The 15,979-nt window shown below is 57.6% G+C and overlaps 1 protein-coding gene across 1 annotated transcript; it reads right to left on the bottom strand.

The window, feature by feature from the left end:
* Nucleotides 1-269: 269 nt before the first annotated feature.
* On the bottom strand, nt 270-15,380 carry TRIM8 (tripartite motif containing 8). The gene is made up of 6 exons (XM_035268942.3): nt 13,865-15,380; nt 4,298-4,393; nt 3,736-3,969; nt 2,452-2,483; nt 2,205-2,320; nt 270-1,856 (listed from the first exon to the last, which is right to left on the bottom strand). Exons 1-6 carry the CDS (start codon nt 14,432-14,434, stop codon nt 1,249-1,251), a joined length of 1,656 nt encoding a protein of 551 aa, XP_035124833.1. The 5' UTR covers nt 14,435-15,380; the 3' UTR covers nt 270-1,248.
* Nucleotides 15,381-15,979: the final 599 nt, after the last annotated feature.

The following is a 15,979-nucleotide window of genomic DNA, read 5'->3' as shown; positions in this document are numbered from 1 at the left end:
CTCAGCTAAGAGCACACTGGCAGAACCTCAAAGATAAGCCAGGGCCTGGGTGGCATGGGGCTGGGCCTAGAAGGCCCTGGGCAAATATTTGTCAAATGAACCCAAGGCCAACAGCAGACAGTCAGTGTCTGATGATCTGACATTCACCGGCCTGGTACCAGCTGAAGCCAGGAGGGCAAAACCAAGGCAATGAGAGCAAGGCCCCTCCTCACACTGACACCTGAAGAATCCAGGCCTGCAGGGGTCGGGGGAATAGGCGAGGCAGGGAGTGGGACTGCGCCATCATGTTTATTAGAAGGTTGGATTTCGGTGTGTGCTCTAGACAGATTACAGAATAAATACCTGTGCCTTGAGCACAGGAAGTCCACGATTCATACAAAGTGCTCACTACAGGAAGTTGCTGTGTCAAAATCCAGGCAAGGACCCAACTCCGGGCAGCCCCTCCTCCCTGCTGACCTCAACAAGGGCTGTGCTATTGTTTTTTATTTTATTATTTCTTTTATTTCTCTTTATTATTATTAATATTATTATTATTTGCTTTTGCTGTGGTCACTATCATTGGCAAAGTTCCTTTCCCCTTTCCCGGACATAGGGTTCCTGTCTTTAAAAGATTCCACACTCTGAGGCTGAAGGTGCCAAAAGCTGCTGGAGAAGTGGCCTTTGAACTCCGTCTGGGACGATGGTGAGGAGAAGGAAGCAGGAGAAATCATTCTTGGTTTAACAAAATTAAAAAAAACAAAAACAAGAACAAAAGCCCCACAATCTAAAGGTCATTCCTTACTCGATCAGTGATCAAACTGCCCAAAAGAAAAAACATGAGAAACAAGCCGGAGGCCCTGGGCGTTCCTCCTGGCGGGTAAGAAGGGTGGGACCCCTGAGCTTTCAGGGAAGCTGAGGCTCCTTCCAGCCACGGGGGTGTGAAGAGGAAGGAGTAGAGGAAAAAAGGAGAGACGGAGAGAGAGCTCAGCGCCTCCACACAGACACTTTCCCATCTCCAGGGCCACCTGCGGTCCCGGCCCAGGCCAGCTCCCTCTGTCACCTCTGCGTCCAGGAGATTTGTAATTAAAAAAAAAAATCAAAAACAAAGCCAAAAAAACAAAATCCAAAAGGAAAAGACCTAGGGCATGGAATGAGGAAGAGGGGAGGAGAGGAAGGTAGAAGGGCAGGTCTCTGGATGCGTAACTCCCGAGCCCGGGGGCCGGGGTGGGAGGGGGGAAGGTGCCCCAGCGCCCCGCTGCCTGCGTGGCGTTAGCTCGTCACGTAGTGTTTGGTGGACGGCTGCCCATACACCCTGTAGAAATCCTGGTGGCCGGGCTGCTGGGAGGCGTCGAGCCAGTCTCTGACCGCCAGGCTGGGAAGGGACTGGGGGACGGAGGGTGTGGGCGGGAGCGGGTGTGAGTACTCCTGCGAGGGCACTGTCCAGGGAAAGTGGCCGGAGCGGGGGTAGGGCTGGTGGCCGCCATGGTTGGCCACGGAAGAACAGTAACAGTTGTCCACAGAACAGACGAGAATCTTGCGGCCGCCATACTGGGGGAGCATGGGCTGCTGGGCGGCGGAGCCATTGGGATACTGCGATGGGGGGAACACGGGGCTTGAGTGCACTGGTTGGGCACCGCCCGGCAGGGCCACCAAGTGCTGCGTGGAGCTGCAGGGCCCCAGGGGCTGCCCAGACTGGCCCTCACTGCTGGCTGTGCCCGCCGCCCCGTACTGGCCGCCCACAGGGCCCGACGACGTCTCTAGGAAACTGGCCTCTGGGAAGGCTGTTGAGTGCTTGCGCTTTTCCGCCCCAGAGCTGCTGACGCCGCAAGGGTACAGGGGGACGCTCTGCAGGAAGGGCACCGGCGTGCTGAAGGGGCCTGTGGAGAATTGGGGCAAAAGTCGCCAAGCAATCCAGGTCTCCTCTCTCCTGGGTTGGACCTGGGGACCTTTGACACCTAGAGGCCCAAGCATGTCACATCTCAGGTGATGCTTGCTCCTCTACCATTAGGAGGGAGAAAATAGTTATATGCCGACTTTAAGCTGAAAAAACACAGGCTTTGAGGGGTCATGTGGCTTACCCACAGTCCCACAGCTACAAGTGGCAAAGCCAGACAGGTCTCCCCAACTGGGCCACACTGCCTCTCGTGGGTGTGGGGGGGAGGCTCTGGCGCTGAACCCCTGCCCAAAGGGCCCTCTCTCCCTTTGGTGGAACACCCCACCCTCACCTTCTAGCATCTTCCGCAGCTGCTTCTCCTTCTTGGCCACCTCGTTCAGGAAGAGCTTGGAGTTCAGGTGGCCGATCTTAGGGGGGGAAAGGCTGCTGCCTGTGCAGGTCTGGGTCCTGGGGGCAGTGGACGGGGCCTCTGCTGTGAGGAGGCATCACCGGTGAGCCCGCCCTACCTCCCCGCCATGGGCCTGGCCCCCCGTCCTCCCCAGGATGTGTCCTGGGGAGGGCTGGGGCTGTCAGCTCACCTGTCCATCAGGATTTTCACAGACTTGGTGTTCTGTTGGGGAAAGAAAAGAGTCAGTCAGTGGAAAAGGCAGCCTGGGGAGAGGGGAAGACAGAAGCTGCCTGCCCAACCTCCCCCAAGCCGGGTGGATCTTCTCATTCTGGACAGAAGGTGGAGAGGTAGGGGTTACCATTTGCGGAAGAAGAGCTAACATTTACTGAGCTCTTGCCAGGTGACCCAGGCGTTGTCGGTGTTTTCTAAGCATTCATAACTTCATCCACACAGCTGCCCAGGGAGCGGGGTGCTGCAGCCCACCACACTGCTTTAGCTCAAGTCTTTGGGGCCAGATGTGTTTTAGAATTTGGAATGTTTTTGATTTTAGAAGGAGAATATAGTGCCTGTATCATATATTACATACCCTCCCCAGCAATACACCACAATTCAATCCGTCAACATTTCTGCAGCAAAATGTTTGAACTTTCATACCACGTGAGATAAAAACCAAAAAGTGCCTGACATCAGTTCAGGTCCATTTTTGCTGTTAAATTAGATGATAGGTTTATTTCTGTCAGTTTTCAGAGATGTTTTTTCTTTTCTTTTTTTTTTTTAAAGACGGGGTTTCACCATATTGGTCAGGCTGGTCTCGAACTCCCGATCTCAGGTGATCCACCCGCCTCAGCCTCCCAAAGTGCTGAGATTACAGGCGGAGCCACCGCGCCCGGCTTCAGAGATGTTTTTTAAATATGGAATTGTGGATAAAGAAGAGTAGACCTATGGCCAGGTGCGGTGGCTCAAGCCTATAATCTCAGCACTTTGGGAGGCCGACGCGGGTGGATCACAAGGTCAAGAGATCGAGACCATCCTGGTCAACATGGTGAAACCCCGTCTCTACTAAAAATACAAAAAATTAGCTGGGCATGGTGGCACATGCCTGTAATCCCAGCTACTCAGGAGGCTGAGGCAGGAGAATTGCCTGAACCCAGGAGGCGGAGGTGGCGGTGAGCTGAGATCGCGCCATTGCACTCCAGCCTGGGTAAAAAGAGCGAAACTCCGTCTCAAAAAAAAAAAAAAAAAGAAGAGTAGACCTGTATGGTCAATACCACTTTGTAGGTGAGTAAGCAAGGCCCGAGATGTACCTATGACTTGCCCAAGGTCACAGAGCTAGAAAGAACAGGCAGGTGGATTTGAACCCACGCAGGCTGGCCACACAGGGAAGGGCATGTGAGCTACTGGTGGGGGAAACTGCAGACCCCAATTTGGGAACAGCCCTCTGGGTGCCACTAGCCTGGTCCTGGGCCCAGCCCACCTTCATGAAGCTGACATCCTCCGTCTTATCAAACAGCAGCTGCAGGGAGCCCAGCAGCTTCTTGGCCTCCTGCATGCGCTCCCCGAGGTGCAGCGCCTGCGCTGCGTTCTCGCTGCAGAACTTGGCCTGGGCCTTGTCCAGGACCTCCACTGTCTGCCGCAGGTCCTCATCTAGCAGCTGGTGCAGCTTCTCGTACTGCAGCCGAACTTCCTCCTTCAGTTGGTTCACTTTCTCCTGTGAGCACAGGGACAGGAGTGGCCGGGCAGGTGAGCCCTGGAGACCTTTGGTGGCCCCCCTTACTCATCTCACATCCTAGAATCCCAAGTTGCCAGGCTGCCCCAGGCTCCCAGGGGTAAGGTCTGACCTGCCAGTCCCCACTGCTAGCACAGGGCTCTGGGCCAGCATCTTCTGGCACCAGTGGGCATCCAGAACAGTTCACTGAATGACTGACAGAGGGGTCTGGCACAGAGCCACACAGTCAAACCTTAGTAAGGAACTCATCCAAAGCCCTGCACCCAAGCCACCCCCACCCACCCTGCAGCATGGCCTTCGGCTTAGCTACCTCCACCAGTCGCTTGTCTGACTCGAGTTTGTACAGCTGGTCCTCAATGTCCTGTTCTCGCTCCTCCAGCCGGTCCTGCTGCTTCATGAGCATCTTCTGCAGAGACAGTTGGGTGGGGGTATCAGAGGGGCTGTGTCCCCAACCCTGACCCATGCTTCCCTCTACACCACACACATCCTATGGATCCTTTGCCCTGGATAGCACCAAGCCTCTGCCACCCAGCCCCTCTGGCCCCCTGCAATCCCAGGGGCCTGTTTCCAGCTCTCCCCAGAATAGCTTCCAATGCATATATATTTTTTTATACTATTTTTTTTAGATGGAGTCTCACTCTGTTGCCCAGGCTGGAGTCTAGTGGCACAATCTCAGCTCACTGCAACGTCCACCTCCAGGGTTTAAGGCAGGATTCTGCTGTCTTAGCCTCCCAAGTAGCTGGGATTACAGACATGTGCCACCATGCCCAACTCATTTTTTTGTATACTTAGTAGATATGGGGTTTCACTGTGTTGGCCAGGCTTGTCTCAAACTCCTGACCTCAAATGATCTGCCTGCCTTGGCCTCCCAAAGTACAGGGATTATAGGTGTGAGCCACCATGCTCAGTCCCCATGCATATGTAAATGCTGAACTTTCTGAGAGCAGGGTTAGACCAACTTCTAAGTACTTTTCCTATACAGATTTATCTAATCATCCCAGTAATGATATGAGGTAAGTACTATCATTATTCTCATTTCACAGAAAAGGTTACTGAAGCCTAGAAAGGTTAAGTCATTTGTCCATGGTCACACAGCTTGTAAACAGCAGAGCTGGGGCACAAACCCAGGTGATCTGGCAGCAGGGTCTGTTCTGACCCAGGCCCTGCTGCCTCTGAGTCCTGGATCACATTGTCTGAGAAATGAGTACTTTGCTAACGCCCTTTTCGGCCTTAGCCCACTTGCACCCAGGTGAATTTAAAAAAAAAGACAGAGATGAGTACCCTAAGATGCAGGGGGTCAAATTCCCTTCCAAAGCTGCATGAGCCTCTGGCCCGGTCCAAGGATCTCACCTTATACTTGCCTTACATTAGGGGGCATCAAGCAAGCCACCCACTCCCTTGTTCTAAAGACCGAGCGCTAGGACTCTGGAGTACTGGCTGGCTCCCTCAGCTCCTCAGTGGGACCCAGGCAGAAAGGAGATTTGGGATCTCCTAAGACCTGAGGCCAGGCTGCTGGAAGGTGCTGGACCAAGCTGCTCTTCTCAGCTCATAATCTCCTGTCCCTACAACACCTTGCCTCCCAGCCACCCCACCTCTCCTGCCCTCCTCTCACCAGATATGCCTCATCAGACAGGCTTTCTCCCCTGCTAAGAATCTCTCAATGACTCCCTCCTGTCAACTACTTTAGCATGGCAATGAAGGCTCTTTTGCACCTTAACTCTTCCAGCTGGCTGGATTGGTATCCTGTCCCCAACACTGCACATGGAAACTGCCTGCAGCTCTAGGTACATTCTTCTGCAGCCCACAGTGCCCCCTCCCTCCCTTGCCTATCCTTCAAGGCCCAACTTAAGTCCCCACTCCTCTAGGAAACTTTCCATGACCGCTGCTCTGAGGCTATGCAGGTCCCTCCCCGTCCTGGCTGTCCCATTCTGCCCTCCCTCTCAGGCTATGCTGTCCAATATGGTAGCCACTGGTCATATGTGGCAACTTAAATCCAAGTTAATGAAAAATAAAAAATAAGGCCAGGTGTGGTGGCTCATGCCTGTAATAGCAGCACTTTGGGAGGCCGAAGTGGGTGGATAACATGAGGTCGGGTGTTTGAGACCAGCCTGAGCAACATGGAGAAACCCCATCTCTACTGAAAATACAAAATTAGCCAGGCGTGGCGGTGCATGCCTGTCATCCCAGCTACTCAGGAGGCTGAGGCAGGAGAACTGCTTGAACCCTGGAGGTGGAGGTTGTGGTAAGCCAAGATCACACTATTTCACTCCAGCCTGGGTGACAGAGCGAGACTCTATCTCAAAAAATAAATAAATAAAATAAGTTAAGTATCAGTTCCTCATGCACCAGCTTCATTTCAAGTGCCCAGTACCTACATATCACTGGTCTCAGATATTAAAGCTACAGAATGTTCCCATCATTGCAGAAATTCTCTTAGCATTATTTTAGAGTCTTCCAATTGTCTCACAAACCATGGTCTCATCTCCCTATAAGACTCAAGGCCCCTTAAGAACGGGGATTTGCTGCGTCTTTCTCCACCTCCCTTCAGAGCCAGGCCACACAAAGGCCTGGGTGGCCTGAGATGCATAACAAATTCACTCAATAAGCTGCAGGTTCCACACATAAAATAAAATTCGCAAAGTAGCTCTGTGTAACCACAGACAGTCCCAGTAAGTGTCCACGCAGCAAGGAGTGGTTCTCGTTCTCATTCTTGTTCTTCCTCTGTGGGGGCCTCAGAGTAACCTTCCAGTTCAACTCTATGACCCCCACCCTGCCACACCCAGCTGCCCCCCCAACAACAAGACAAGCTGCTGTCAATCCCTTCCTCATCCCGTCAGCCCATTTTACGTATGGGTAAACCAAGGATCACCAGAGACTTCGGCCAGACCCCACTTTGTGTCGGAGGCTACTCTGGAAATAACCAAGACCTTGGGAGCAGGAGGAGATGTGGGGGTGAGGCTTTCATCTTCTGAGCTGGGGTGCCAGGGGCCCACACACAACCTCTCAGTGACCCAGGACAGGCCCTCTAAGAACCAGAACCAGAGACCATGCTCTAACCCCAACAGCACCAAGAGGCACGGGAATCTGCTGCCAGCCCAAGGGTCAGAGCCCGACAGCACACACAGCATGCGCAGGGCCGCCTGGCACACGGCTGCACAGCACGTGGGAACACCTTGCCACCTGAGCCCCAAGCCCACCTCAGGCATGCTGGCAGGTACAGCCACAGCTGCAAACGCACTTGACCCAACCCCCTCACAGGGAAGGCTGGACCTCTGGAGGCCCCAGACAATGGTGAGAGGCCTGGCACGACATCGAGGCGGCCAGGACACCCTGGGAACATCAGGCCGCTGACCTCCCCTGGAACACTTGTCCCATCAAATTCTTGCCTATGGCTGCCCCATGCCCACCCTCAGGAGGACAAGGAGGCCCCTCCAAGTGCTCCTCAGAGTCCAGGCCACTCCCTCCATCCAGTGCCCAGGACATCTGAAAGGCTCTGCTGGCCCCACATATCTTGCACCATGGGCTTCCTCAACCAAATCCACCAGGAGCTGGTTTGGGGTGGACCCAGGGGAGTCCCAGGGAGGAGTAGGAAAGAGACAGCTCCAAGGTCCCAGCGCAGCTTCCCTAAGGACAGAAACGGAGCTGTCCACACCCACTCCACACGCTGGTGGGTGCCCCTTTGCCCCATTCCTCCTGAGGCCTCCCAGGAGTGACCCCTCAGGGCACAGAAGAGGGAGGGCCCTCCTGTCCAGTCTTAGGGGGTGGTGCTCAGCCCCTTTCCTCTTCTTTTGGGCTTTCCTCAGTCTCCCCCAGCAACAGTTCTACCCTGGGAGCCTGCAGGGTCTTCCCCAGGCACTCTGGGTGGGATACCAGCCCAGGCCACACAGAGGCGGGGGGTGGGGGTGGGGAGGCCACAGTCCCTAGCAGGTGGGAGGGTTTCATTTCCCCCCCCTTCTGCTGCAGCAGGCTCCTGTCTCTGCTGCAGGGGTTGGGGTGAGAACAGGAAGGGGAAGGAGGCTGGCCAAGGGATGCCATCCAGGGAGGACTAGGAGGAGACAAACTGGCCTGGCCCGCTCTCCCTCGGGGCCAGCTCTTGCTACAGATATCACCTGGGAACTGTTACGAAGATGAGAAATCCCCACCTGCTGTCCCTTTGCGACCCCATCCCAGTTTACCGAAGGAGCAAATCAGGTTGCCAAGATGCTGGAAGACAGGGAGCAGAGGAAGCAAGGCCCAGATCCCTGCCACCAGCAGCCTCCTTTCCAGCGCAACCCCTATCTTCCTCCCCAGGGAATGGCTAAGAGCCAGGGCCCCATTTCCCACCTGGGAAAAACCCAGAGTTGAGATTGGACTGGATTTCCCAGCTTAGTTCAGAGCAAGTACTACTGTCCACACAGGCAGGTGGGGCTGGGGGGACCTCACAAGCGTCCCCCCAAGGTTCATGACCTGGACTTCGCACACTGGAGCAGAGCAGGGTGGAACGTGGCCTGGGCTGGAAGCTCTGGAGGCACCAGGCCTCCAGGGAGACGGGACTAGGTGGGCCTATGGAGAACCTGCCAAGCCCGGCCCTACCTGTCAGGCCTCAGGCCTTCGGTGGTCTGCCTGGGCCCATGAAGACTCAGGAGGAATGGAGGGAGCCGCCATTCCCACCCTCTACCACCTGGGCCCCCCTCCTCAGCTCTGCTGCCGCTCCCTCTGACTCCCTTCCCAGCCTGGAGCGGGAACCCCAAGCCCCTACATTCCTGCCCCAGGAAAGCCTCATGTCTCTCTGGAGCCTGACTGGCCAGGCCAGCTGGCATTCTCTGATGCCAGACTAGACTGGGCAGACGGGTGAGGCTTGGGGACTCTGGGCTGTATAAAAGTTAATAAATAATAATAATAAAATCCTCAAGTCAACCTTGAAGAAAAACAAGGTCAGGAAGAAACAGGGCCCCAGGGACTGGGACAGAGGCAGTCCCTAGGTTTTTAGACAAGACCAGGACAGGCTCCAGCAGCCCCTGTAGTGGTGGGAGGGGCGGAGCTGGGAGAGGCAAGAAGAGGAGGCTGGGTAGCTTCTTCCTGCTCAGGGCCAGCTCCAGCTCTGGCTCCAACCCCCTCCTCAGAGCCACCCCATCCAACCCTCCCCCTACTCCTCCACCTGGTCCCTGTCCCCATCTCTCCCTGGGCCCACAGCACTCTCCCCTTTCCTCAGAGAAGCTAATGCCTACCCTAAATTCCATGCCTCAAGCCTCTGCCATGGGCTACCATGTGAACCCCAGGCTGGGGAGGCCACAGCCCGCAGAGGGAAGGGGCTCCAGGGCAGGCGCCAGGGCAAGGAGAGAGGCAGCACCTCAGATGCAAGCCAGGCAGACCCCAGAGAGGGCTTCCCAGCTGCAGAGTGGAATTAGCTTTTGCCATGCAGAGAGCAGCGCTCTGGGGCAGCAGAACAAAGAGGCGAGAGAGAAAGCCCCCCTTTGTCTGGTTCTGAATGCCAGGCCAACCGGGAAGGAAGGCTTTCCCAGAGCCAGGGAGGAGGCCAGCCAGACCAGCCTGCTTAGCCGAGGGCAGGGGCCCAAGCCGGGCTTGCTCCGCCTCTACAGACTGCCCAGCAGAACAACACAGGACCCTTTTAGCTCCTACCTCCAATACCCACCACAGGCTCATCCCAAGGGGAAGCCCATCTTTCCCTCCTTTCCCCAACACCCCCACGGTGGGGGGAAGTCCCAGGACCCCTGACAAACTCACAGCCACCAAGCAAGTATCACCTGAGTGGGCACTCACACTAGTGCTGCTAACAGTCAGGAAGGCACACTCAACGTCAACTTGCAGGCAGGCAGACACGGCTGCACAACTAGGACCTAAGTCAGGCACCTGCGCCTTCTCAGAGACACCCATGTGAGATGCAAAAACTCAGTCACCTCTGAGATACACAACCCAGACGTGCTGGCTACACACACACACACACACACTTGCAGACAGACACGGATGCATGGCCACCCAGGGCTGCAGGAGGCAGAGTAATCAATATCGCGGGCATGACAGGGGCCCGGCTGTGTCAGCAGGATCCTGGGGTGGGGGTTGGTGGCTAGGCCTCTTGGGCCTCTGCCTGTGCTCTCTTTCAGGGGCAAGGGAGGAAGGCCAAGCCGGGCCCCCTTCCATGAAGACTCAGGGTGGCCACACATGCGTGCGCGCACACACACACACACACACACACACACACACACACTCCTTCAGGAGTATGGTCTGCTGTGAGAAGGAACAGTGAGGTAGGTCTGCACTGCTAGAGTCAGGCTACAGCCCCAGTCCCAGCCCCAGCAGAGCCGGGCCAGCCCTCACTCACATTGTACACTCAGAGACAGACAAATGGAGATGAAACCCAGGATTCTCTCCAGGGTCTCAGGGTGGCCTCTCCAGCCACCAGCAATGTGCACAGGATATCCTTACTCCAAGCAGGAGCAAACCCCCCACTGGCCTAAGCAGTGGGATCTCCTCCCTCAGAGAACACCTCTTCTTGCCTCTGAACCTCTGAGAATGCAAGAAACAGGGTCCTAGCAACATGTCCAGCCTTGCTCTGAGACGCCTGGGATGATGCAGAAACACAACTGTAACTGCACAGACTCACCTGCATAGACACACACGCACCACACACCTGCATAAACACACACGCACCACACACCTGCATAAACACACACGCACCACACACCTGCAGACACACACACCACACATCTGCAGAGACACACACGCACCACACACCTGCACAGACACACACGCACCACACACCTGCACAGACACACACGCACCACACACCTGCAGACACACACGCACCACACACCTGCAGACACACACGCACCACACACCTGCATAGAAACATGCACCACACACACCACACATCTGCAGACACACACCTGCACAGACATATACGCACTACACACCTGCATAGACGCACGAACCACACACCTACAGGCCCCTCACACATGCAACCAGGCCTGCTCTTGGGTCTTCTTTCCAAGTTGTGGGTGATCATGAGATAAGGACTCCCCCAGCTCCCACCAGTCACTCATTGCTTAGATGAACCCCTGAATCTGGGGGCTGCGAGGGGTCTCACCACTCAGGGCTGCCAGGCCTGAGCCCACCTTTATGTCTAAATCTTGGGCCCTTAGCTTCCCCACAGCCTCATGGGAGCACATTTAGGGTCTAGGCACACCCCAGAGAGTGGTCTCAGGACCATCCAGTGGGTATCCAGGCCTCAGGGCAATGTAGCTGACATACTGGCTTCTCAAGGGGAGATTAGGGCAACAATCTGCTTGGGTCTGACTCTGAGATTACCCCTTGTAGTCTCCCAGGCTGGATGGAGGCCCTGCTTGCCCTCCTGCTGGTCCCTGCTCTAGGCCATGACCCTTGTGCACCTGTGGATGCTGTATATGAGGGCAAGGCCACCAGGGAGGGGTTAATCAGGGCTTCCTATTTCCAGCCAATTGATAGGCATGTCAGCAATCCCCCTGGGAGGGCAAAAGAGGATGCACAAGAAGCAGAGCCTAGATTTTAAGGCAGGTGCCAGTTCTCTGTGTTCTGCTCAGGATTTATATCCTGGGGAATTTCTGTTGCCCTCGCCCACAACACCAGCAAAGGCCCTTTAAGGCAGACTCCCTCCAGCAAGGGAAAAGGGGTCAAGGAAGGGCACTCCACCCACTCCGCCTGTATGACCTACAGAGTGTGCAAAGGGTTTTCCCATTCAGGTTCCTATGGCTCACCCCCTCCTTTCCCTCCTGGGAGGGCAGGCAAGGCCCCTATCCCTCCACATTCAGTAAGTCAAATTCACACTTGAGTGACAGTGGCTATTGAAGGGTTTCCAACGCCAGTGCCCTGGAGCACCAGAAAGAATCGGGGGCCTGGCAAGGGGAAACGTGGAGGATGAGACTCAGGTTGCCACTGCAGGGTACAGCTGCTGAACACACAGAATTGCACATCTGGCCCTGATGCAATGCACTCCTTCTGAGCCTGCCCACACCAGGCACAGGAAAGCACTCGTGTGTGCACACACCCTGCAGAGTTGCCGGCAAAGTTCAGTGCCTGCTTCCATCCAATCCACCAGTCTGGAGATGAGGGGCCTGCTGGGGGCATTCCAGGGAATACTGTGCTACACACACCATCCACCCACCCCTACCTGCACCCCGAACTCTACAGTTGGAGAGCATCCGTGCATCGCCCAGGTTGCTGCCCCTCCTGTTCCTTTCAGCTACATCTCTTTCCCCTCCTCTTATTTTCCACTGCCAATCCCAGGACAGAGAACTGGACAGCCCTCCTTTCTCCTGCCTCTGCACTTTTCCAGGCCTCCTCCCCCAGCCCTTCCATCTTTATTAATAGCAGCAGCTTCCCAATACTGGGGAAAGTGTGGGCTGTGCCTGCCCTGAAGGGGGTGGAGGACACAGGGGGTGGAGGACACACTTCCTTTAAGAAACCAGAGGCCTATCCTGGCACACAAACCCAGAGCTAGCCCATCCGATTGGAAACTAATTATACAGTAAATTGTATTTGCTGTCCCCGCCCCAGCCTGTGGTGGCCCTCCTGCCTTTTGTTGGTTGTATGTGTGTTTTTTAATTGCTAAACAGTGACTCATTCTGACTGGTCCCCCCCTCCACAGGAAACAGCCCCATCTCCAATCATGCCTTGAGCAGAGCTTCCTCATACCCAGCACTGGCCTCCACTAACCTCCAGGGGCCCCCACCCAGAGACACTCCCAGTCCCACCAGCGCAGCCTCGCCTCCAAATATCACATCCAGGCCCCAGGCCCCAGGCCCCAGGCCCCAAGCTGGGGCTTCAGAGAGGACTCCAAGGTGTCAGGCCCATCCCTTCCTTCTGGTATGACTCAACCCTGAAAGCCAGAGGACTGGGGAGGGACCTAGGAGGAGCCCCCTCCACTGAAGGGGACGGAAGTATTGCCTCAGTACAGCTCCAAAACCAGGCCCAGAGGCCTGAGAGGGGGAGGCGGTTTTGACATTGGCCGCGGCCGCAGGGTGTATACAATGGGAGGGGACGCGGTTCCGTAATCACCCAGCCGGCTGCCCAGGGGAGCCAGCTGCCTGAAACCAGATTTCAAGGCAGCTCAACCTTAAACCCACAGGATTCTTTTTCCGTCTTCAACTTCCCCTCCCCAAATGTGGGAGGGCGGCAAGAGGGTTGGGCTGGGCAAGAGGGCCGGGAGGATGAAGACACATACTTCAAGGTTTGTTCATGCAGCCCGTGCGACACACAGGCACACAGGGCAGTGATTCTCACATAAGGAGAGCCGGCTCTCGGGAGGAATCCAAATAGCGGAGTCGCTGTCGGGGCCTCGCTGGCCGCCCAGACCCTGTCCAGAGAGATGGCCAGAGTTCTGCTCTCCCTCCGGAAGCTCTCCCCGCCCCCCCAATGTGTTTCCAATAGCGCTGAAAACTAACATGGCTGCTTTTGTTTACTTCCTCATTGGTATGCCAGCATCATGGATCATGTCAGCCACAGCAGCGGCACCAGGACACTCATTACATAAACAGCAGCTGGAGAGGCAGGACCGGGGTCACTGCCTCGGTGACTTCCCGTAGGGCCTACGGCAGCAATGCTGAGGGAGGGAGCTGCGCACCACGGAAAAGCGACACCCAAACTCTACCCCTGACCGTCCCACACCCAATCCCGTAAAGCACTCAGAAGACGGAACCTGTGCGCACAGGTGCGGGAATGTACCAAGTAGCGACCCGGGACCCTTTTTCCCAGGGCCCTGTCCCCAAACTTTCACAGAAGAGTTTGGTCAGGGGCTACCGGCCTGATGTCACAAGAGTCAGCCTGTCGGGAAGGGTGGTCCCCGGGCGGACGGGAGGGACTGTGTCTGTGTGTGTGTGCGCGCGCGCGCGTGTAGGGTACTTGCCCGGATTTCATTCCTTCGGATCTCCACGTCGCACACCGAGTGTCCCTGATGCGCGCCGCTGTAGTAGCAGCAGTACTGGCAAACTGCCACCTGCTCGGCCTCGCAGTGGTAGAGGCGGTAGGCGTTGTGCTGCGGGCAGCTCCAGGCCCGCACGTCGTCCGCCTCCACCAGGAGGTGCCCGCGGGCGGTGGAGGGCTGCTGCAGGTGCGTCTGCACGTGGGACTGGCAGCAGGGCGCCTCGCAGCGCAGGCAGACCTTCTGCGCGGGCAGCGGGGGGCCGCGGCGGCAGAACACGCAGTGCAGCGCCGCCGGCGGCTTCTCCACGTGCAGGGCGTTGAACTTCTCTACGATGTTGGTGAGCTTCAGGTTCTTCTCCAGGCCCGGCTTCTGGTTGTAGGCCTGGTTGCACTCTGGGCAGCGCACGAGGCCGCTGTCCTTGGCCCACGCCTCGCCGATGCAGCCCCGGCAGAAGTTGTGTTTGCACGGCAGCTGCACCGGCTCCACGAAGACGTGCAGGCAGATGGGGCAGATGAGCTCCTCCTCGAAGCAGTTTTTCCAATTCTCAGCCATGGCGGCCTCGGACAGGGGGCCAGAGCAGGCCTCCCCGACTCCCCAGCCCCGGGGGTCCGTCCGGAGCCGCTGTAGGCCCACTGAGCCCCGAGCTTCGGCCCCAGCCGGCCCCGACGGTCGCTCAGTCAGCAGCGCCTTCCGCGTGCCCGCCCCCCGGAGGAGGGAGCCTCGGTCCTCACGCCGCGCGCGCAGCCCGCTGCGTCTCCTCCTCCTCCCGAGCGCCTAGCGGGAGGCGGCGGACTGCGCCAGGGCCGCGGCCGGGGCTCCAGCCTTGGAAGGGAGCGCCGGGGTCCAAATTCCATATAAGAGGCCACCTCCCCGTCGGCGCGGCTAGGGCAGCGGCGGCTCGCGGCCTGCGCCCGGCCCCGCTGACATTGGGGCGCGCCCCGCGGCGGACGGAGCCTGGGAGCAGCACACTTCCTCCGGCGGTGGCGGCGGCTCCCGCCCGGCTCGTCGGCGCCGCGCCTCCCTCGCAGGGGCCGGGGTCCGTGGGGCCGGTAGGCGAGCGCGGCCGCACCGAGGCTGCTAGATCCGGACGGAACGGGAGGGGCGGATCGGTGGTCCCCGGGCCAAGGTGCGGGCGTCCCCTGGCTGGCCGGCCGGGCGCAGGCTGCGGGACGCGGGCGGGCCGACTCCGGGGCGCTGCGTGCGCTCAGGGGCAGTCATTCAGATGAAATTCCAGTCCCCGGCCAGAGACACCAGCCCGCCTCTGCCTTCCTCCTCCCTTCACAAATAGAAACGGAAGGGGGAGGGAGAGAAGTGGAAAAAAAGGCAACCGGCGAGGGAGGGAGGAAGAAGCCCCGGTGGCGCTCCGGCCTGACCCCCGGGCGGCTACTTCTGCGCTCCCCTGAGGCCCCGCGCCCCCGCAGCGGAGAGACCCCGCGCGCCGTCTCCGCACTGGGCGGGCGCCCGGGCTCTGCCGAGGAAAACAAGGATTGATCAAACTAGAAAGGAATTTTTCTCAACTGCTAATGAACAGGAGGCTCGGCTCCTGGCCCTCCCCTCCCCTCCCCCGGCCCTCCCCCTTCGCCCCCCCGGCCCCCTTCCCCCCACTTTCTTTTCTTCTCGGCCTCTGCTCGGGCCTGGAAGGCTCGGGGCTGCGGTCGGAGCCAGCCTGCGGCGGCTGGGCCAGGCCGAGCCGCCTCCCTTAGCGCCCAGCCATCTTGGGCTCCGCGGCGGCGGCCGGGGTCTGGGCGCGCTCGCTCAGGGGCCCGCGGCGTCCTCTCGCTCCTTTTTTTTTTTTTTTTTTTTCCCCTAAGTGGGATTTTTTTTTTTTTTCCCAAGGGGAGGGCTGGCGGCCTCCAACAAATTAGGAGAGAGAGGGGAGAAAATGCCAAGTCCCGATTTCTCTCCACCTCTGCTCCACCCACCCCGGTCCTGTCCAAAAAATTTAAAAAGATGAAAATTGGAAGAAGTCGGCAGAAAGGCGAGCGCCCGCGGTCTCCGGCTGCTGCCCAGGCGACGCGTCCGGGGCGGGCCTGCACCAGTCGCTGGATCCGTGGTCCGTCTGTCCGCCCGCGGCTTCTCAAGGGAGGGGAGGGCGCT

Source organism: Callithrix jacchus, chromosome 12, assembly GCF_049354715.1.
Source record: "Callithrix jacchus isolate 240 chromosome 12, calJac240_pri, whole genome shotgun sequence".
NCBI lineage: Eukaryota > Metazoa > Chordata > Mammalia > Primates > Cebidae > Callithrix > Callithrix jacchus.
This window is presented reverse-complemented; position numbering and strand designations above follow the sequence as displayed.

Bases quoted from the DNA above. Each gene is read 5' to 3' on its own strand.
- TRIM8 (XM_035268942.3), bottom strand. From the start codon at position 14,434: ATGGCTGAGAATTGGAAAAACTGCTTCGAGGAGGAGCTCATCTGCCCC. The intron at 2,484-3,735 runs GTGGGCTGGGCC...TTTCCCCAACAG, and splicing joins AGGATGTCAGCTTCATGAAG to AACACCAAGTCTGTGAAAAT. The intron at 2,321-2,451 runs GTGAGCTGACAG...CACTGCCCCCAG, and splicing joins GTGAAAATCCTGATGGACAG to GACCCAGACCTGCACAGGCA.